This window comes from Passer domesticus, chromosome 31, assembly GCF_036417665.1.
Source record: "Passer domesticus isolate bPasDom1 chromosome 31, bPasDom1.hap1, whole genome shotgun sequence".
NCBI classification, from domain to species: domain Eukaryota; kingdom Metazoa; phylum Chordata; class Aves; order Passeriformes; family Passeridae; genus Passer; species Passer domesticus.
The window spans coordinates 1418945-1441408 of NC_087504.1; the positions used below are offsets into that span (position 1 = coordinate 1418945).

The 22464-nt window shown below is 49.9% G+C and overlaps 2 protein-coding genes across 4 annotated transcripts; both read left to right on the plus strand.

The window, feature by feature from the left end:
* The first annotated feature begins 1150 nt into the window (after positions 1-1150).
* On the plus strand, positions 1151-8126 carry LOC135287815 (keratin, type II cytoskeletal 7-like). The gene is made up of 9 exons (XM_064401033.1): positions 1151-1696; positions 2834-3048; positions 4073-4133; positions 4391-4486; positions 5221-5385; positions 5863-5988; positions 6517-6737; positions 7096-7124; positions 7239-8126. Exons 1-9 carry the CDS (start codon positions 1151-1153, stop codon positions 7658-7660), a joined length of 1881 nt encoding a protein of 626 aa, XP_064257103.1. The 3' UTR covers positions 7661-8126.
* Positions 8127-12488: 4362 nt separating this feature from the next.
* On the plus strand, positions 12489-18576 carry LOC135287807 (keratin, type II cytoskeletal 5-like). 3 transcript variants are annotated; one of them, XM_064401024.1, is made up of 12 exons: positions 12489-12954; positions 12994-13011; positions 13057-13202; positions 14027-14247; positions 15052-15112; positions 15638-15733; positions 15840-16004; positions 16126-16251; positions 16551-16771; positions 16884-16918; positions 17365-17475; positions 17581-18576. In XM_064401024.1, the coding sequence occupies exons 1-12, from the start codon at positions 12489-12491 to the stop codon at positions 17841-17843; spliced, it is 1929 nt and encodes a 642-aa protein (XP_064257094.1). In that variant the 3' UTR covers positions 17844-18576. The 3 variants fall into 3 exon arrangements, with proteins under 3 accessions (XP_064257094.1, XP_064257093.1, XP_064257092.1); XM_064401023.1 differs by having other exon boundaries at positions 12489-12930; positions 17365-18576; XM_064401022.1 differs by lacking the exon at positions 12994-13011 and having other exon boundaries at positions 17365-18576.
* Positions 18577-22464: the final 3888 nt, after the last annotated feature.

Sequence of the window (22464 nt, forward strand, 5' to 3'; positions counted from 1 at the left end):
TGTCAAGGGGTGACCAGAGAAAACCTTCACTCCACCTGACATTTCTCAACCTGATTGTAACACTTCCCTTCTTTGTTACTTCTCCTGTTCCAGTGAATCTGCTGTGTGTCCTGGTCCCATCATGCCCATGTTCAAAATTTAGCACTTTCCCTGAGCACATAATTCAGTAATAAATCACTCTCATTTCCGAGAAATGCCTTATCTTCAATTTCAGGTATGCTAAGGGGCAGTGGAAGCCCCGTTGGGCTGTGGCACAGGTCATCCAGAGAAGCTGTGGCTGCCCCCTCCCTGGAAGTGACCAAGGCCAATTGCATGAGGCTTGGAACAAGCTGGGACAATGGAAGGTGTCCCTGCTCACGGCAGAGGGTGGAATGAGATGAACTTTAAGGTCCCTTTTGAGCCAAATCCATGATTCTGTGAACCCTCAGTTTCCCAGAGCAACCTCCCCATGACCAAACTCATCCTCAGCACCACCTCACGCGGTTCCTGCTCCATCCATACGGAAACCACCAACCCCATCCTGACGGTCAGCACCCGAATTGTCTCCAAGAGCCACAGCCATCCCCACAAGAGGAAGGAATAAATGCTTACGAGAGCGCTCCCAACAACGTCAGTGCTGAGCCGGGATGGATCCGCCTTCCCTCTCCCTGTCAGCAGCGGTCATTGCTCAAGAGGCTGCCCGGAGCTGGCCATGGATCCTGAAAGGGGCGGCATCCCCACGACATTTTGCAGGAGGTCCTGAAATGTAATTAAACGCTGTGGTGAAACCAAACCGTAAACAAGCCATGAATAAAAACCCCTTGAATTATTTTGCTAAACTATAATTACACAATAAGGAAGCAGATTAATTAAGTAAAATATAAGTCCTGAAACTGAAGCTTGCAAGCAAAGCAGTTTATTTTAATTTCCACATTATTTCATATGAGATAGAAGTGTTTGCTGTGGGTTTAAAATGTTGGAAGCCATTCCTTGCTGCCAGGCAGACCAAACCCAGTGGATAAATTAAATTTTTGCATCTGAGGCACCTCCTGAAATGTATATAAGGAGAAGGGTTCTGCCTCAGAGGAGCTAAAGGAGATCTCCTTCTTCCAGTCCCTGCTCCTCTCTTGCTCCTCCACGTCGCCGTCACTGCCCACCTACCCCAGCCACCATGAGCCGACAGTGCTACACCTCTGGCTCCATCCTGGGAAGACGAGGCTTTTCCTCGGCATCCGCTGTCTGTGGCCTGGGCAGGGCCAACAGCAGCTCGGCCTCCGTCTGCCAGCCCGTGGGACGGAGGTGTGGGATCGGTGGCTTCAGCAGCCGCAGTGTCTGTGACCTGGGCAGAGGGCAAAGGATTTCCTTCGGTGGGAGCTGCCGCAGCGGCGTCTACGGTGGTGCCGGCGTTGGGCGCTGCGGTGTCGCTTACGGCGGGGGCCGCTTTGGCACCGTCGTGGGCTTTGGGAACTGTGCCAGCTTCGGGGGCCTGGGCAGCTACAGAGGCCTGGGGGATGGCGTGGCCATGGGGGGCTACGGCAGTGGCATTGGCATTGGCCTCAGCGGAGGGAGGTCCGAGGGGATTCGTGGCGTCAGCATCCACCCAGAGCTCCTCAAGCCCCTGTGCGTGGGCGTGGACCCCGAGGAGTGCCAAGTGCGGACCCACGAGAAGGAGCAGATCAAGAACCTCAACAACCAGTTTGCCTGTTTCATCGACAAGGTGAGACCCTGCTTTCCCCACCCTGTGTCCCTCGGCTCTGAAGGGTACGTGTCCCACAGACAACATGAGGAGCTATTTCTCCTGGTGCCCTGGTACTGAAATGTTTCTTATGAGGCATGGTGGTCCTGGCCTGGAGACCCTCTGGATTTTAGCCTTTCACCAAGGCAACACCACCAGTGTTGTACCCTTGGATGGTTACCAACCTGCTAAAGGGGTCAGGACCAGCTCCAGGGATATAGTAAACCCAAACCTGTGAGTGATGAGATGAAGACACTGAAGGATAGGAAATTTTATTTCAAGTGTATAATCTGATGTTGCTCTCACAAATCTATAAACTCCAAAGGACTTCTGCATTCTTAAAATAGTTTGTGTTTCATGAAGGTGATGTGGAAGGATGAATTTAACTAAAATGGGAGGAACTATTTTAATTTCTCTGTCCCTCCGCTCTGTGTACAAAATGATTTGGTGATTTCCTAAAAATATGTAATTTTTCATTGTTTTCTTTGCTACATTTAAGGGTTTTCATAATTCTTTAGAGAGCTGTTATGGGAAAGAATTTTTCAAACAGCAAAGAAAATCTGCTCTGTCTGATCTGATCTTGATTTTCCTGGAGAGTTGTTCTGCAACTGGAAAAACTGAATCCACCCAGGAGCAGCAACTCCTGCTTCTTCCCATTTGTAAAATGACTTATTCATGACCCATCAAGCTCCTAGAGAGCCCTTTAATCTAGAAGTGGAAAGGCATGATAAGTATTCACGATTGGAGTTTAAATCAGATGCATCCAAATGAGGTTCTGGATGGAGCTTTTAGTGCTGAGAAAGACTTGTTACTGCCCTGGGCCCATAGGGAGGCCGAGGATCCAGTTCTGGGGGAGGAGTGGAGGTGTCTGGCTGAGCAAGCGTTGGCTGAACCCAGGCTTGGTCTCCATGCAGAGTGAAGGCACTGATGTTGCTCAGCCTGAGATTCGAGTCCTGGGTGGGACCAGTTTAGCTCAGAGAAGATGCTGGTCCCACTCAACCCCTTGAGACAGCAGCACCTGACCATTTGCAATTCAGATCTGATTTCCCCTTTTCCCTTTGGGAAGTACAGAAGCCCTGGGACAGGAAAACCTGAGTCTCCCATCTCTTCCCTGCCCAGGTGCGGCTGCTGGAGCAGCAGAACAAGGTGCTGACCACCAAGTGGGAGCTGCTGCAGCAGTATGTGCTCCCAGCATCCCGGAGAAACTTGGAGCCCGTGTTTGAGAATTTCATCTGTAACCTGAGGAAGCAGCTGGAGTGTGTGATGGGGGAGCGTGAGCGGCTGGAGAACGAGGAGCGGTGCCTGCGGGACCTGGTTCAGGAGTTCAAGTGCAAGTAAGTCACAGACAGGGAAGCTGCAGACGCGGATGTTGCTGGGCTGGGTGGTGTCCCTGAGTGTGAATCTAAGGAAATTGCACTGGATGGGTCAACAAACTGGGACACAGGGCAAGGCACCGCAGTACTGGGCAAGTTTCCTGCACTGGGCATCCAGTGCTGCACTGGAGATGGACTGGGAGATGTTTTCAAACCCAGTTTTCTTTGGGAGCAGGATAGGAAACCACTCTTCCTCTGCCTCCTGCACACCCCTGAGGTTTGCCATATCAAATCTCCCCACCACCTGTGCTTATGTTTTCCCCAGTGCCATCCACTCCCACAAAACAAACAAAACCCTCAGCCAATTTTCTCCACTCCACTCTTTACCCACATCATGTTGGGATTCATTCTCTTCCCAGAGGGAATGTGGGAATTTCTTTTCTTTAATCTAAGCTGTAGATACTCCTTAATATCTCCCTGTGTGCTCTGCTAAGCCACAAAGGTCACTGGATCAACTTTCCCCAGAGTTCATAATTTCAGGTCTTATTTTCTTGCTGAGCCACCATCGAGCAGGTCAACTCACAGAATCAGCATCTTGTGAAAGTTCTTGCAGGTCCCAATTACTGATTCATTATGCCCTGACTGTGCTCCCCCTGCACCCTGGAGTTTCATAGGTTGCTCAAGCTCCTGAACTTCCCCTAGGGCATTTTGGCCAGTCTCCCCATAAACACTCTGAGCACAGTCCTGGATGCTTTGGAAAAACATCTCACAAAGCAGAAGGGCTGGAAGCAGCAACCCAAGCCTCCAGCTTTGCATTTCTGGTGGTTTGGCTGGATTTTCTGTCCTCTGACTCCAGCCACCCAAACCACTGGCATGGCTAAAACTGCTGAGTAAAACCCAGTGAGGGGGAAAGAAACAGCAATGAAGCAAAAACAATGATAAAAAATGAGGTGCAAAGTGAAATCTCATTTCCCACGGTCTGGATGGCTGGGTGATGGAGATGGGACCCCCAGGGCTCAGCATCCCCCGCTCTGCTTTCCTGCAGGTATGAAGATGAGATCAACAAGCGCACGGCAGCAGAGAATGAGTTTGTGGTGCTCAAGAAGGTGAGTCAGGGCCAGATAAGGGTGGGCAAGCCCTGGGCCTGGGGTCAGTGGGAGAAGTGGGGGGTCCTGGCACCATGGCACAGCGTGATGCCCCAAAATGGGGGAAACTCAAGGAATCTGGAGGGCCCCTCTGAGGTTTTCAGCACATAGCGCTAAGGGCTGGAAATAGTGGGGTTTTCTCCTAATCTAAAGAAAACCTGGGATTTGCCACAGTCGTTCCTTCACCTCTTTTCACCAAATGCCTGATATCTCTCCAGGATGTGGATTGTCTCTACCTGACCAAGGAGGAGCTGGAGGTGAGGGTGGGTCTCCTGAGGCAGCAGCTGGAGTTCCTGAAGTGCATCTACGCTGAGGTAAGAGCACCTGGCCCAATCTGCTCCCTGGGGTGAGGCATCATCTCCTGCCCTCCCCACCCAAGTCTTACACCAAGAGTGAAGGGAAAGGTGTCTTTTCTGAAAATCCTGGCACTGCAGCCCAAAACTATGTCTTGTAGATGTATTTGATAGCAATGCTGTCAAACCTACTTTGGGAAGGCAAAGAGTGTCTTGGTTGCTACTTTGCTGCCCACAAGGGGAGGGATATTTTGCCTGAAAACCTCTCAAATTCTAGTTCAAATCATCCCTGGGTTGGCTAAATGTTTCTAGCACTTTTTTTTTCAGTAGTCAAAATATTTTTATGAAAATAACACTTCTGTTTAAAATCCCACAAGTTTTTAACAAAACACACAGAGGGGACACTTTGCATTGACACCTTTTTGAGCTAAACCCCCTCAGTAGGAGTCAGTGGGGCTCAAAGAACATGAGGATTCCCAATCCAGGAGAGCACTGGCACAGCCAGGAATGCAGAAGTGGCTTGCTTCATCAGGATTCCCCACTCTTCCTTAGGGAACTGCATGCAGCCATCCCATGTTGTGCCACCAAAACAGGTCCCAGCTGCCACCTCTTGCTGGACACAAGTTGGCCAGCTGGAAAACCCAATGTGGGGAGTTCAGGGGAGAACCTCCTCCAATCAGACCCCTGTGGCTGGGGTTGCTGCTGGCCTGGCTGGGGCTGGTTGAGGGAATGGAACTGATGCTCTGGTCCTGCAGGAGAGGGCTCAGCTGGACTGTCAGCTGTGTGACACCTCTGTCATCGTGCAAATGGACAACAGCCGGGACCTGGACATGGAGGGCATCATCAAAAGTGTGGAGTGCTGCTACGAGGAGATTGCCCAGAAGAGCAAGGCCGAGGTGGAGGCTTTCTACCAAACCAGGGTGAGTATTCCATTAATTTCTGTGATAGACCATTTCTGAGACCATTCCCGAGACCATTCCCATCCTCCATGATGCAACTTTAACCTGTCTCACACTGTGTATTGGCTTCAGTTTGCTTAAGAAAGTTGTACCAAAAAACCCCAAACACAAACCAACCTTAAAAGTGTGGTTTGAGACATTTCAGTACAAGCAGAGCAGATCAGAGTGTTCAGAGATGTCCCCTTCGTGCTCTCTGAGGAGCATCACTGCTTCCCAAAGGGCAAATAATAGAACCTTGAGTCTGGAAAAGACCTCCAAGATCAGCAAGTCCAGGACTCTCCTGAGAATCTTGCCTTATCCAGACTGAGGCCATATCTGGGTGGTGCCCTGGGGACACCAACCTGGTGCAGCTGCAGAGATTTCCATCTTCTCGGGAAGGTGGGAGCCCTGGGAAGGGGGATTTGGGTGCATTGACATCATCCCCTTCCTGTGCAACAGCTGGAGGAACTCCACAGCAGCCGGGGCAAGTTCTGTGATGACCTGAGGAACAACCAGAGTGAGATTGCTGAGCTTAACAGGATGATCCAGAAGCTGCAGTGTGAGTCGGACAACGTGAAGAAACAGGTAGGACGAAGGGATGGATCCACTTGGGAGTGTAGCTCCTCTGTCAAGGGACATTGTCCTACCAGCTCCCACCCTGTGGAGCTGCAAAGAACCCTCTGCCCCAGCTTAGGTCTATTTTAACTTCTCATCTGCTGCTTGTGAACACAAGAAAGATTTATTTCTCACTTTGCAAATAAGAAGTGTGTTGATTTGGCAGTACCAGAATAAGTGTTTGCTGTGGGCTCCCACCAGGCTGCAGCCACCAGATCTCATCCCCTTCATCCCAAATAGTTTGGCCACCACAAGTCCAGCCTAAATCTTGTCTCTCTGGCACTTCCTGGCTGAGGAATAGATGAGCAACGCTGTGGAGATACCCCTTAATATCACCCTTGGCTGCCCTCTTGCCCAGAGGAATTGTGCCTGGAAGTGTCCAAGGCCAGGCTGGATGTGGTTTAGAGCAGTCCGGGCTAGGGGAAGGTATCCCTGCCCTTGGGCTTTACTCTACTTGACTGAAACTTTGTGGGAATGTCCTCCTGTGGCTGTCCCCAGATCTCAGCCCTGCAGACAGCCATCTGTGATGCCGAGCAACGAGGAGACTGCGCCCTCAAGGATGCCCGGCAGAAGCTGGTTGACCTGCAGACAGCTCTGCAGCAGGCCAAGGACAAGATGGCCTGTCTGCTCAGGGACTACCAGGAGCTGCTCAATGTCAAGCTGGCCCTGGACATTGAGATTGCCACATACAGGACGCTGCTGGAGGGAGAAGAGAGCAGGTAGGAGCAGCCCTGGATGCACCTTGTAAGGATGATCAGCAAAAGACAAGGGGAGGAGAAAGAAATGCTGCACCCAGGGCTGCAGAGGGGAGCAGGGTCCCTTTTCCCTTCCACTGGGTGCAGAGGGGGTCACACTGTCATCCAAAAAGAGGATAGGCTATTAGCTGACCGTGGAATTAGGGACCCAACCCTGCAGTGCTTTGGCGGGCAATTTGGACGAGCACCTCTCAGCAGGGTGCACCTAAAGAGCCGTAGGACATGTCAGGTTTCTAAGGAGGCAGTGGCTGGGCTCTATTTGACTGTGAATTTGAGAAATATGTCCCTAAATACATCTCTGAGACATTTCTTTCCTTGACAGGATATGCACCGGCAACCCTGTGAGCGTTGGTGAGTTAATGAACCCCGTCTTGATTTCCTTACAAGCTTTTTAAGCTTGTAGCACTCATTTTAAGCCGGGTTTTCGCTGCTCTGGGCGTGACCGAGCCTGTTCTTCTCCCGCAGCCGTGGTCAGCGGCGGGGGCACGGTCGGGGAGTGCCGATCCCTGTCTGGAATCGGAGGCAAATGCACCGTGAAGACCGGAGCGGCCGGCGCGGGGCTGGGCATGGTCTCGTCCTTCGGCAACGCTGGGTTCAGCACCCGGAGCGTGGATTGTGTCCCCAAGGTCGGGGCAGGGTTCGGGGCCAGGAGCGCGGTGGGCTGCGTGGGGAGGGAAGTGCTCACCGGGGTGGACGGGGTCCAGTGCGCCACCGGGATGGGCAACCTAGGGAACCTGGGCAACCTGGGCAACCTGGGCAACCTGGGCAACGTGGTGTGCGCGGGCGTGGAGCAGTGCGGCCCCGGGGCTGTGCTCATCCCCGGGGCCCCGGGGGTCTGCGGCAACCGGTTCAGCACAGCCGTGCGCGTGGTCAGGACGACCCGGTAGAGACCGGTGGGGCCCGGCACGCCAGATTTTATAATAATCAGCATTTCTGCAATAAAACAGTATTCCCCCTCCCTCTGACAGCCACAGGGATCACACAACCATGCGCTAGGACATCGCTCTGCCTAAACTCTTAGCCTGACAAAACCCACCCCTCTCCCGGATGTTTTTCTCGGGGGAAACTCCCCCCTGCCCCCCTCAGCCAGGTGAGATTTTAATTCCAGAGACCATCCCTGTCTCTACTCATCATCTTGGCTTTTCAGTCACCCTTCACTGCTTGACCCCTTTCCAGTAGATACATCTAATGCAGCTATTGCAAAAGGATGAAAAATTTGGTCATCCTGACTTCAGAGAGAGAAGCCACAATTTAATTGTCCAAGACAAAGCTGCAGCTGTAATTTACTTCTTTAATGACAGAAGAAAATCCAATTTTTCCTGTTTACAAGAGGGTTGGGAATGCTTATGCAAATTGGTCCAGGTTGCTACATTGCGTTTGGTAGAGCAGATTTTAATTACACCCCAATGAGCACCTTATATTTCTGTAGTTAAATGCATGTGTTGTTTTTCCTGTGTGCAATAGACGGAGTTAAAGCTTTTCATGTGTAAGTGAACAGAGTTATTACCCTTCGCTTACTCCAGACTTTCAGCTGTACCTTCAATAAACTCCATGCATAATTCATGCTGCACTGCCTGGGCTTTATTTCCCTCCCTCATATTGCAAATCAAAGAAATTTCCTCAAACCTGAGTCTCCAAATAGGAGTTTGGAGCTTCAAGAAGGTTTTGTCTGGTCTCCTTCCTGAAGCACTTTTGCATACCTTTATTCCATCCACTGATTAGTGTGGCCACAAGGAAGTCTGGAAAAGAGGTTATTTAACCATCTGTGGGTATGCAGTTTGCTTGGGATCTCTCACAGTGTCTGGGATCTCTGGAGATGGAACAAAAAGGCAGCCAGGCCCTTGTTTAAGGAAATCAGTGAGAACCCGCTCTGGGAGGAAGAGGAAAATAATCCCACATCATACCTGTGAAACCCTCTCACGAGAGCGGGTTGATTGTAGAAGTAAGAGCAAAGTGCAGTTTCCCAAAATGCAGCACCAGCGGCTTCTTCCTCAACCACCACCTTCCTTAAACTATGTGAACTCACACAAAAATCAGAGTCTGGAGATGTGGCTAGACATGCCCCTCCATCATCCAGGGAGGGAAAACCCTCTCTCACAATTTTAGGAAACTGGGGTTTAGGAGAAATCACACAGTCCTCTCTTTTCTCTGTGAGGTTCTTAGAATTATGGAGTATTCTGGGTGGGAAGGGACCCACAAGGATCATTGAATCCCAGTCCTGGCCCTGCACAGGACACCACAGAAGTCCCACCAGATGTTTGAGTGTTGTCCCAGCACTCCTGGTCTTCTGCAGGGCTCCCAGTTCCCCTGGACCGTGACCCCTGATGGGTCTCTGTAACTTGGCTGGGAGGATCTTGCCATGGTGACAACTCAGCCCAGCTGGATGGACAGCTGGAATCACAGGAAAACAAGCCAGCCCTGCAGCTCCTCCCTTCCCACAGCTCCCCGTGGTGCAGCCAACAGGCCCTGAACCAGCTCTGCATCACCCTTGGAGAAATCCCTGTGTCCAGCCTGGAGCAGCACAGGGTGTGGGCAGGATCATGTGCCCATGAAAGGCTCAACAAGAACCAGGGGCTGGAATTTGTTCCCCCATGGCCTACTCTGCTTCCAAGACTTCCCTGCTGACTCACGGCTTCTTTCCCTTGACCTCTGCAGGCTGGAGGATGAGCTCAGCCCCCATCCCAGACTCAGTCTGTCTTCGCTGGTGGGCTGGGGATGAACCCAGTATGGGATGAGCTCTGGCCTCTGCTGCTCTCCCAGCATTGGGCGTTCTGGCTCCCCTCGTGGTATATTGGATGTGATCAGCAGGGAGCAGAGCACTAATTCTGTTTTAATAAATGCCACAGTTCACTGGGGGGTAGTGGAAGCCAAGTGGGTCAGCCCTTGGTGAGAAAGCAAAACTTACTCTGCTAAAGATGTTTTTGGAAACATCTTCATCTTTTCTGCTCCATGAACACGACACAGGCTCCATCTCATTTCTATGTAAATACCAAGCAGAAACACCCAAAACAAGAAGCTTGCAGTGCCCCAACAGCTCATAATTTATGTTGATCATCTCCCAGCAAAGCAATACCTGAACACCAAACACCAGCCAGCTCCCCAGGGGGCAAAAGCTGTCTGGCAGCTCTTGCATTTCTGGGAAAAAACCTTTAATCATCCCTGTCCTCAAATCCCAGCTATTGCAAAAGCCATGTTTGCTGCTGCCTGCTTGAAGATGTTCATGTAGATCAGGGTATTTTGGAGAGAAAAAAGCCGGGAATGTGGGTTTGGGGTGGATGGAGGTCAAATCCTGCACAGTGTAAATCTGGACAGACCCTTTTGTAAATTGATAGAGTCCAAAACTATGGATTTATGGAATGGTTGGGTTAGAAGGATCTTATAAACCATCTTATTCCACCCCCTGCCATGGCCAGGGACAACTTCCACTGTCCCAGGTTGCTCCAAGTCCCATTCAGCCTGGCCTTGGACCCTTTGAAGGATGGGGCAGCCACAGCTTCTCTGGGAAATCCATTGAGGGCGGGTGACCCCACCCTCACAGGGAGGAATTTCTTCCATATATTCAACTTTGACTTTCCCTCTTTCAGCTTGAGCCCAGAGCCTGGCAGAGTTGATCCAAACAGACATTAAAAAGGTCACATCTGCCTCTGGGTTTGGAGGCTCAGCCCTCAGCTCCTCCACACCACCAACCGCCCCAGGAAGGAAAGGGAGCGTTTTTCAGGTGGTCTTTGCCTCGCTCACATACCCTGTGGATAACGAGCCGAGGGGAGAAGAGTGTGGGAGCCTGAAGTGACAATTCCCTCTTTCTTCTTGGCAGCCCCACCTTTAATCCCATTACATTCATTCAGCTCTAACATCTGATCTGAACCTGTTCTTCAGCTTCAGGACAGGCTGCCTTTACTGGGGTCAAGGAACCATGAACACAAAATCTCATTTTCCCATCGCACCCTGGCTTTGAATTTTATGCAAATCATTGAGGCAATGGATGCTCATGAATTTCAAGTGACATTCCAGGTTCAGACCCACATTTCCCAAAAAGAAACAAGCTGACTTGCACCATCCTGGAATAATTTCTCACTGCAAAGGGAAATTCTCTTTCAGTGCCCCAGCTCTCCCATTCGAGCCTGTCCGGCAGCATTTCTGCAGCGATAATCAGATATTTGGTCTTCTGTATTCAGTAGCACCTGTTTAAACCTTCTTCCAGAGAAGCCAGTGGGATTTTAGCTCCTTAATGGTTTTGTAGCTCTGGGGCACAGGGATGTGTTTTGAAAGACAAGTAGAGTCCTGTCCTGTAAATATATTTAAGCCCCAGACCTGCAGAATTCAGGCAAAGCCACCAGGGCAGCCCCATGCTGAAAAACAGCTGAGCTCTGGAATGCAAGGGATAAAATACTCTCAACACTGCAGTTCCACAAAGTCTGAGATGCCAGAAAATGTCACCACACCCTGTTGAATTTATCTTTTTTCCCAAGGACTCCAGAAATCAAAATAAGGAGAATTTGTGGGAATATTTTTAATGCTGGTTAAATCCGCTTTTGGCAGCATTTTAGATGGAAGGTTCAAAGGTCTTTAAAAGAAATCAGAGCTAGAGAGAGCCAGAAACTCAGGACTGACTACATCCTAAAGTGGGAAAATGACATCATTCCACAGAGCTGGGCAGAGAGTTTTTGAGAAAATCTGCCTCTTTTTTTGAAATGTTTTTTAGGTCAGGATGAAAATGCATCAATCACATCATCAGCTAGCTGGAGAAATTACAACACAGCCTCTGCGTGGAATGGAGTTGTCCTCTGGAAATGCAAATATCCAGAAGAAAAGCCTACAAAGCCTGCCATAGGCTAAATACTGAATACAAATGGGCAAAATTTGAAGTAGTATTTACATCTGGAAAAGAGAAAGAGGAAAACTTGACAGTACCTCTTTGTCAAGTCATCCCAAAGAGATGGTCCCTGCCCAGGGAGTAGGAACCACAAACTAGGTAAGTTAGAGCCCCAGAAGTGATGTCAGGTTTCATGAACATCAAGCTGCTTTCTGCCTTCAGGTGAAGAAACCCCATGAATTATTTTTGTTTAGATTTAACCATTTTGTTCTCACTGTCTTTCACTTGAGTTAGTCCAGAGGACTCTCCACTGATCTCTGTGTTGATATGCTGCATTTTTTAAGTTGAATTGGGATTCCAAGACATTATTTCTGGCTTTATAACATTTAAAATTTATTTTCTTTCACAGTAAGGAAATTATAGAATCATGGAATCCCAGAATGGTTTGGGTTGGAAGGAATCTCAAAGCCCATCTCATTCCATCCTCCCTAAGAGCAGGGACACCTTGCATTTACCCAGGTTGCTCCAAGCCCTTCGCAACCTGGCCTCGGACACTTCCAGGGCTAGGCAAAATAATACAAAATAAAATAACTCATCTCTGCAAGGTGACAGAGGTTTTGCATCAGGCTGAGCTCTCCCTGTGAGAAATCTGGGTGTTAGATAACTCTTCCAGCTGAGCAGATCCAGCCCCAGGAGGTGTGTTTGGGTGCAATCAGGGTTTAACATGTCTCAGGGAGACAGCTGCCTCCTGGCACGTCAAAACCATGAAGGCACTAAATTGATCACTGGACTTCCATGCAGCCAAGCCCAGATCCCTGGGGGATAAAAGGGGCAGCCTATTTGCTTTCCTCAGAGAGCTGCAGAGTCTCTCTGGCTGTGCGGGGCCCTTCTCTGCTGCCACAATGAACCGGACGCTCAGCATGAGAGCAGGAGGTGGAGGCCGATCCTACAGCGCTGCCTCGGCCATAATTCCCAGCAGCAACAGGGCTGGCTTTAGCTCTGTGTCTGTGGCACGATCAGGAGGAGGAGGAGGTGGCTTTGGGAGGCTCATTGGAGGAGGTGGTGGTGGCAGTTCTGGCGCTGGTGGAGGTTTTGGCAGCAGGAGCCTCTACAACCTTGGTGGTAGCAAGAGAATTTCCATCGGGGTCGGAAGCAGCTTCCGAGCTGCTTTTGGAAGTGGAGCTGCTGGTGGCTCTGGCCTGGGGGGTGGCAGCGGAGGGGGTGGCTGTGGGCTTGGCACTGGTGGAGCTGGTGGATTTGGTAGTGGAGCTGGTGGTGGCCTTGGGCTGGGGCTTGGTGGTGGAGGTGGTGGATTTGGCTTTGGTGGAGGTGCTGGTGGGCTTGGTTATGGTGGTGGTCATGGAGGTGGTGGAGGGTTTGGCTTTGGTGGACTGGGGGGTCTGGGAGGATTCCCTGTGGGGCTGGGTGGTGGCAGGAACCCCCCAGGATTTTCTGGTGGGCCATCTGGAGTGGGTACAATCCAAGAAGTGACTGTAAACCAGAGTCTACTGGCACCGCTGAACCTGGAGATAGATCCAAACATCCAACAGGTTCGGAAAGATGAGAAGGAGCAAATCAAGACCCTCAATAACAAATTTGCTTCTTTCATCGACAAGGTGAGACTTCATTGGGTGCTGTGTATCTGTGGTAGAGGAGGAGTGAGGATCTAGTAGGTACCAAAACACAGCTTCAGAGATCTCCAGTCTTTCACCCATTTCCTCCCTGCATGTCTTTGTTAACTCCCTTAGACAATAATGTCCTTCTGAACATTGACAGAGGAGAAAACAAGACAAGAAAATTTAAGTAATGGGATTAGATCCAGGTTTTGTGCCTGGGAAATAACAGAGATTAGTTGAAATGGAGTAAGTCACTTTTGGGTCCAGGTCTAGTGGCTCAACCCAGCTCTCTCTGGGTGATGACAGCAGATGTCTTGGTCTTTGTTGTTTATTGCCTGCAAGATAAAATCCTTTTTATATTGACTCAATTGACTCAACCACTCAAGTCCTTCCTCAGCTTTTAATTGAATAAATATATTTTATGTGTGAGCAAAAGGAAAGACAATTAAGCTTTTTAGCATTAGTACTCAGACCTTGGCTTTAATGAAGAAAGATATGCATCTTACAAAGAAAGAAACCCCAGAGGGTGTGAAAGAAGAACTTCACTGTCTGGTGAAGAAAGAGCTGAACCCAAATTTTCTTATCATTGCTCGTTTGCTTCCTCAATCAAATTGCCTCTGAAGAGAACTGTACACTGAGGGTGGATTTGCTCAGCTACAGGTTGGGCTAACATAGCCCTGGATAATCCAGAGGATATTCCCAGCTTGGAAACTCTTAGTTCAGGAATCCTTTGGCTCCTACCATGCATCACTGCCAGTGTTGAATATTGGCTGTCAGCTCACAGGTATCTTCTGCCTAAGCCTCTTCTGCTTCCCAACGCTCAGGTTCGCTTCCTGGAACAGCAGAACAAGGTGCTGGAGACCAAATGGACCCTTCTGCAGGAGCAGGGCCAAAAAAACAATTCCAGCAAGAGCAACCTGGACCCGCTGTTTGAAGCCTACATCAACAACCTGCGGCGGCAGTTGGCCAACCTGCTCAATGAGCGGGGACGCATGGATGGGGAGCTGAAGAACATGCAGGACCTCGTGGAGGACTTCAAAAACAAGTGAGTGTGAAATGGGGTGTAAACAGTTCAGCTGAACATTGAGCAGCAGGAGTTTTCACCCAGGCTCCCCAGGGAATGGTCCCATGGCTGCCAGAGCTCCAGGAGTGTTTGGACAATGCTCTCAGGCACAGGGTGGGATTGGTGGGGTGTCCTGTGCAGGGACAGGAGTTGGACTCAAGGATCCTCATGGGTCCTTTCCAACTCAGCTGAATCTGTGATTCTATAATTCGGGAATTCTAGGATTCTGTGATTCTATAATTCTATGATTCTGTGGTTCTATGATTCTGAAATTCCATGGTTCTATGATTCATGTCAAAAAATTCAGTTTCTGAAAGGCAAACATCCAGACTGAAGGATTAATGGAAATTTCTCTAGGAAAGGGGAAAAAGTGTCTCCAGTTTGTGCTCCAACCCATAACACAGAACATCACTAATCACCTCCAATACTCCCTGCTCAGAGGTATCTCTCCCTGCAGGACCCATTTTCCTCAACAGCACCAAAAAGGGTACATCAACATTTTTGCCATCAAAAAATGGAGATTCAGCCACCACACAGCACCTTGTGATAGCTGTGGCAAAGGAAAATCCTCTAAACCAGCTTTACCTACCTTGTTCCATCTGCATTAAGTCAAAAATGTCCTTTCAGTCTTTTGAGAAAGGGCAATCTCACACATTGGAGCTGGACAGTTCCCAGGAGGCTGATTTGGAGATTCCATCCCCAGTTCAGATCACTTTTCAGTCCTACCTGGACACTTGTTCTTCTTCCCGAGGTCTGATCCAGCACCTCTTTCCCTTTATCCTCTAGGTATGAAGAGGAAATCAACCGGCGCACAGCAGCAGAGAACGAATTTGTGGTGCTCAAGAAGGTGGGTGAGACAGGAGGCACTGCAGATGCTGAGCCAACCCCAACCATTGCACAAACTGGGAATATCCTGAGGGGTGGGAGATCTCGTGGACCTGCATCCTCATCCTTTAGAAGGATTTTAAATCACCATTTGTTCATAGTATTGTGGGAAAGGAATGGAGTGGCTTGTAGGAAGGAAGCAAAATCTCCTCCCACTCTGGTCCCACAACACACATAGGTGCAAAACAGACCATGTAGAGACAAAGGGGATCAGTCATGCTTGGGAATCCCAGGTACCAAGGCCAAAGAGCCAGGACCTCCCTCCTTATCCACTTCCAAATTACACACAGCACTTTTCTGGAGCAAGAGATGCTGTCTTGGTGCTCTTCCAGTGGGATGTGCCAAGCACAGCTTCTCTACCAGGCAGCAGGGAAAGGGGCAGCCTTGTCTCCAGGCTTGGCCATTTCTTGGCTGCGGCTAGGAAATTCTTCCTGGCTGAGAAGAGGATCCAAGTGCCACAGGTGTTCCTACAGCTGCTCTTTTCCAGGATGTGGATGCTGCTTACATGAACAAGGTGGAGCTGGAGGCCAAGGTGGATGCCCTGAGTGATGAACTCAACTTCCTTCGAGCTCTCTATGAGGCGGTAGGGACAAATCCATGATTCCTGTCCTGCTGTTGTCCTTGGCTGGAGAATGCCACCACTCTGAGGGTTGGGAGAGGTAAATGCAGTGCCTGTGTGCTTCCCACAGGAGCTGGCCCAGCTCAGTGCCCAAGTGTCCGACACTGCTGTCATCCTGTCCATGGACAACAACCGGGACCTGGACCTGAGCAGCATCATTGCCGAAGTCAAAGCTCAGTACGAGGACATCGCCAACCGGAGCCGCGCCGAGGCCGAGGCTTGGTACCAAACCAAGGTGAGCTGACCCATCAATGCCACACAAAATCCCTGCTGCCCCTAAGAGGGGCTGTTTGAGCCACGTCTTGTCCAGCCAGACACCTCAGATGGTTCAGGTTACATCTTCCTTCTCACGTCAGTTTGAGGAGCTGCAGGCCACAGCTGGGAAACACGGTGATGACCTGCGCAACACCAAGGGTGAAATCTCAGAGCTCAACCGGCTCATCCAGAGGATCCGCTCCGAGATAGAGAACACAAGGAACCAGGTAGGAATGGCAAGAGGAGCCAACAGAGCCCCATTCTGTTATCCCTCAACACCACAGCTCTGCTGTGCTGATCAGGGACTTTTCCAGCCTGGTTAAAGGTGTTGAATTCCCTCCTGGAACGGGCTTCACACTGTAAAATTTAACTATTAAGTCATTCTTGCCAGCCTGGCATTTCAACTCCAGCCATGTTATCTCAGCTGGAACATTTTCCATGAATGACCCAGCCAGAATAGGTTTCTTCCTTGGGTGACTCTCACCCAAAGGGAAGAGCAGCTTTCCAAGCCCCCTATCCCTTGCAGTGTGCCACCCTGCAGACAGCCATTGGAGACTCTGAGGAGCGCGGGGAGATGGCCCTCAAGGACGCCAAGGCAAAGATGATTGACCTGGAAGACGCCCTGCAGAAAGCCAAGGCTGACATGGCCCGGCAGCTCCGGGAGTACCAGGAGCTCATGAATGTCAAGTTGGCCCTGGACATTGAGATTGCGACCTACAGGAAGCTGCTGGAGGGCGAGGAGAGCAGGTGGGAGCAAAATCCTTGTGGGGATAATAGTGACTATCCCTTTTCCCATCAGAGATTGGTTCTTCTGCCTGTATCCATAATTTTGCTCTAATCTTCTCTAATCCCCCAACAGGCTCAGTGGGGAGGGACTGAACCCCATCAGCTACTGTAAGTATGACAGTTCTGGATCCCAAAGTTTGGCTTTGGGAACAAGGCTTAGGAGAAACCATGGGAAAAGGGAAGTTTTGCCCCACATAAGACTTTTGGGACCCTCTCCTGTCATTACGGGCTTTTGCAGGGGATGAAAGTTGGGTCTGAGTCCTGTGGGTCAAGGTCCTGATGACGATGCTTCCTGGAACTGGGTGACTCCCCAGAGAAGCTGTAGCTGCCCCTTCCCTGGAAGTGTCCAAGGCCAGGTTGGACGGGGAGGGGAGCAACCTGGGATAATGGAAGAAGTCTTTGCCTATGGCAGGGATGGGATAACTTTTATGGCCCCTTCCATCCCATCCCATCCCATCCCATCCCATCCCATCCCATCCCATCCCATCCCATCCCATCCCAGATTCCACGGCTGACAAGCAGATGTCCAACCCTCTGGTTGCTTTTCCTTGCAGCAGTCATCAGCTCCAGCTCCGGCATTTCTGGTGGAGCTGGCTTAGGAGGAGGATTTGGTGGACTGAGCCTGAGTGGAGGAGGTGGCGGAAGTGGTTTTGGCCTTGGAGGAGGTGGTGGAAGCAGCTTTGGTCTTGGAGGAGGTGTTGGAAATGGTTTTGGCCTTGGAGGAGGCGGCGGGAGCAGTTTCGGTCTTGGAGCTGGCAGTGGAGGAGGAGGAGGAGGAAGCTACAGTTTTGGAAGCGGAGGAGGACTTGGACTTGGGGCTGGAGGTGGATTTGGAGGAGGGAGTGGTCTGGGCACTGCTGGCAGCTACAGCCATGCCGGGGGTGGCAGCAGCACCCTGAGCACCAGTGGAGGGAATTTCAGCTCTGGAAGTGCAAAAGGCACCAACCCAGGTGTGAAAATCGTCTCCAAAACCTCCTCCAGCAAAAAGAGCATAAAAAGCCAAAGCCTGAAGAATGCCACAGAGCCCGAGTAAAGCCAAGTCCAGACCCTCCTATGGTTCCTCTGTTCCTCCTGCCCACCGTTGTCCCTCACCTCCACCCTTCCAGCTGCCCCTGCCCTGCTCCTGCTCTGTAATTCTCACACATTTGGATCTCAAGTCAAGAAAAGCAGTGGAACACACAGAAACCAGAGCTCTCCAAGTCCCTGGAACGGGAGCTAAAGGAAAACACAGGCCTAAGTGATTGTTCTGAATGGGTAATTGTTTTGGTTTTCCATTTGTTTTTAATAAGGCCAAGCAGTTTGTGATTGTGGCCACCCACAGCCATCAGCTAAAACACAGCAAATGGTAGGGAAAGTTTTAGCTCAGTTCTGGCTTCTTCATCCCAGAAGCCCAGGGGTAGGCTGGGAATGTGTGTTTAGCTCACCCTGCTTTGCCTTCACTGCTGGAATGAGCCCAACTCGCTCCTTCACAAGAGAAGCTCATCTGCATCAGAGGTCTGGGTTACTTTTCTGCTGTCTAGAAATAGTCCTGGAGGCTACTCAAAGATCCCAGGCAGTGGCTTGTAATGTCCCTCTTAAAATTTTCTTCACTCTGAGTCACTCTGGTGAGATGGAAAATCCCTTTTTCCTCCATTCACAGCCAAGTTTTGAAAGATATGATTATTCCAGATATTGCCAAGTTTTGCTGCTGAGTCAGCTCAGGCACTTGAGCCTGACCAGGGATTCAGAGCACTAATGTTGGAGCAGCAACCTGAGATCCCTCTACCCACAGATACCCACAGTGTGCCACAAACTTATCAAAAATCTTTTCCCAAATCACTCTCCCATTCCTGTCCTTTCTCTTCTTAAATGAGTTTTCCACAGTGGTCCTTACATGTAAGTTTGGGGATGGTTTTTGTTAGAGGATTCACCAGCGATTGATCCAGAACCTATAAAAAAGGACTTGTTTTCTAAAGTATAAGATTTTAAAATTCTAAATAATGTCTGACACAACGAGTTCTTCAAAAGCAAGATCAGTGCTTGCTGTTAAATGGGGTTTCTGTCCTGTCCCATGCAAGGTGTTGCTGGAAGGTCTTAAAAAATTCCAAAATCCTCCAGCAATCCAAGTCCTGCTCTCTTTCCCCACGGTCTTGGTTGCAGCAACTGGGAAAAGTCAGGGACTGCAAAAATCACACTGGAAAAGCTGCCCGAAGGGCCATGTCCACAGCTCCTGGGGGAATTCCAGCATCTCTTCTCTGTGTGGATTCCTCTGCCACAAGAAAGACCTTTGGGAATCTGGGAAGTGCAGCAGGTTCCAGCCCAGTGTGTGGGAAACAAGGCAGTCGAGAGCAGGATCCCAAAGGAACTCTAGCATCCCAAATCTATTTTCCCCTTTTCTGGTGGAATTTACTCCTCTAGACTTCCACTGTGTCTTCTTATTTTTGGAAAGCACCATTACAAAATAAAATTGCAGCTTTTTATACTTCCGTAATAGTGATGCGACTCCATGTTTCCCTTCCTCTCTCTGTTTAGAACGTGTTCAATAAAACCACATTGTAATTTATTTGTTCTTTTTATTTATCTTTTTATTCTAAACCAGAACCAGCAATAGAAAATATTTCCAACCTTCATCAGAATGAGCTGGAGGCGTATTTTTTTTACTTCCAGGGAAAAGCTTTGAAATTCTGATTAAATTATAATGAAAATCTTGAAATTGGTTGTCCCAAAATAAATTGAAGAATTGGAGAAAACTGGGGGAGAAAGAGGAGGAAGAGAAGGAGGTGGAGGTTTATCCATAAGTGACAAGATAATTAATCACCATTCATTTCTTAACTTATTTGGGTTAATCCAAAATATTTTCTTCTATGCAAGGGAGGGTTTGGGGCATCCAGGCAAAACCTCAGGATTCAATTTTTGCTTTCTTAAAAAGCCAGAGCAAACCCAAGTGTCTGCAGGGCTCTTGGGGAGGCTTTATCTGGAAGATCTGCATTGGGGATGGGTGCTGAAGCACAACAGCACTGATGCAGATATTTCAGTCAGTCATTGCAAAAGGAGAATAAAACAAAGAAAAAGTGGAGAAAAAACCCTCAGCCCAAAGTTATTGCAAAGCCCTTATTGAATTTCAAAGGTCCAGATGCTTTGTCTGCCCTCACCTTGCAACATCCTGGCCCTGCATAACTCTGGGCAGAAGCTGGGAAGGAGCAGGAACAGGGGAAGGAGCAGGAACACGGGAAGGAGCAGGAGCAGACATGCCAGCGTGTCCTGGCAAGTTCAAAGGAGACGTTTCAGCAAAACCTTTCTCAAACCCAGGTGTACCAAAACACAGCAACATCTCATCCCCTTTGCCCAGGAAATCAAAGGAGCCTCAGTGAAAGACTAAATTCAGGGATGAAACCAGACTCAGAGTCCCAGAACCCCGGAATAGTTGGGGTTGGAAGGGCCCTCTGGAGCTCATACAGTCCAACCCCGTGCCAAGGCACAGACACGTGGAGCAGGTGACACTGGAGGGTGTCCAGATGGGCTTGGAATGTCTCCAGAGAGGGACAATCCCTGCCCTCCCAGGGCAGCTCTTCCAGGACTCTGCTACCTCCATGGAAAGAAGTTCCTCCTCATGTTGGGGTAGAATTTCTTGTGTTCCGGTTTATGGCCATGATTTCTCCCTGCCCAGGGAGGTGGCAGAATCACCATCCCTAAAGGTGTCCAGGGGTGCCTAGATGTGGCTCGCAGTGCTCTGGGCTGGTGATGAGGTGGGGATCGGGCACAGATGGGACTCCATGATCCTAGAGGTCTTTTCCCACCTCAGGGATTCTGGGATCCCTGTCCTGTCACCGGGCACAACTGAACAGTCTGACACCATCCTCTTTCCACCCCTTGGAGATATTCACATGGATTGATGAGAGACTCTCTCAAATGAGATATTTTAATGAACATTTGGATATTCTTATGATTTTTGGGATCCTCTCTCAGTCCCCTCTTCTCCAGACTGACCATGCCCAGCTCCTGCCATTTCTCTTCATCAAAGAGATGCTCCAGACCTCTCATCACCTTTGTGGCTTCCACTGGACCCTCTCCAGGGGCTCCTTGTCCTTCTGGAACTGTAGAGTTCAGAGCAGAACACATCACTCCAGACGTGGTCCCACCAGGGCCAAGTAGAGGGGCAGGATCCCCTCCCTGACCTGCTGGCCATGCTTTTCCCGAGGCATCCCAGGATTCCATTGAGAATTCCATTCCTTCTGATCATGAACACTGCTGGCTCATGTCATCCTTGCCTGTCATCCACCAAGACTCCTCAGTCTCTGTTGTCCAAAGGATGTTGCAGACAGGTCAAAAAAACAGTGAAGGTTAAAAATAAACTCTGAGTAGCCTCGATTTCTGACCTCACCAAATTGCACAGGTTGGGTGTGAGGATTTAACACAGCTCATGACAACCCAACCTTAACCAACCTGGAGAGTTTTTAACATCTTTTTTCCAGTCCCTTCTGAAAAAAATAGCAAATCAGAGCTCAGAGGCAGCTGAGCTCCTGCAGACAGGAGCCCTGTTCCTCGTCCCCTTTCTCTGCAGTGCCCTCACCCCCCAGACAACCTCCCATGACATGTCCTGCCTCTTCACAGGGAACTGTCCCACCTGAGGGGCCAGCACAGCCCCCCTGCAGCCCTCAGCACCTGCAGTGGGACGCTACATGTGAGCGACACAAACTGAGAAAAGAAAGTGTGAGTGACTCTGAGATTCCACAAGAATTTTCCTTGTTTTGGTGCCTAAACACCATCCTTTGCTTTGCTTTTCCAAATCCTTTGTAATAGTCAACTTAATTGCCATTGTCTGCAGCAACAGGCTTTCCTAGAAGAGCTGGGGAAGTAATGATTCCCTTCCACATGAATCCTTTCCCTCTACTTTAATTAAAACCTGTGCTCCTGTTCCCAGGTGTGACTTTGCATAAGCAATTTGGGAGTCAAAGGCAAGTTCCCTGCCTGGCCCCCATCCGCAGGCTCCTGGCACAGTTGTGCCAGTTCACATGGGCAGGCATAGGAAAGCAAATCTCCATGGATCTGCCATGCTTGGAGCAGAGTTTATTTATTTTCAGTAACACTGTGTTATTTTCAGCACCCAGAGGTCTCATGGCTGAGGTTGCTGCTGCTGTGAAATCGGGAGCCACTGGGTTTGGACGGAGCCAGGGGTGAAGTTTTCCCAGCAAAATGCTGCATTTCCAGCAGGATATCCCCACATCTCCACTCCCGGGGTGAGAGCACCCCCTTGCTACAGCCCAGCCGCCTCCCGGTCGCGGGAGAGATTTTGGATCAGCCTGTTTGGGGATCAGCTCTGATCGCGCCCACAGTGACTCACTATCGGAATCGGGAGCGTCCCAAGGAGATGGGAGTTGGGAGCGCTGCTGATTGCAAGGAGACAAAACCCAATCAAACCAAACCCGACCAAACCAAACGAAACTAAACCAAACCCCTCCTGCTCAGGCTCTTTCAAGTTCCCAGACAGAAAAAAAGCAGTGGTTGGAAACACATCAACACAAACAAGCTCTGAGACGCAGCCGATCCACTTAAACGCCTCCTTTTGGATGGAGCTCCTGCACTTTTTGCTCACGTAGATGAATTTAGGAATTTTTTTGGTTGAGCTGCTCAGGGTCTCATCTCTCTGTCTTTCACTATTACTTCACCTGGCCAAG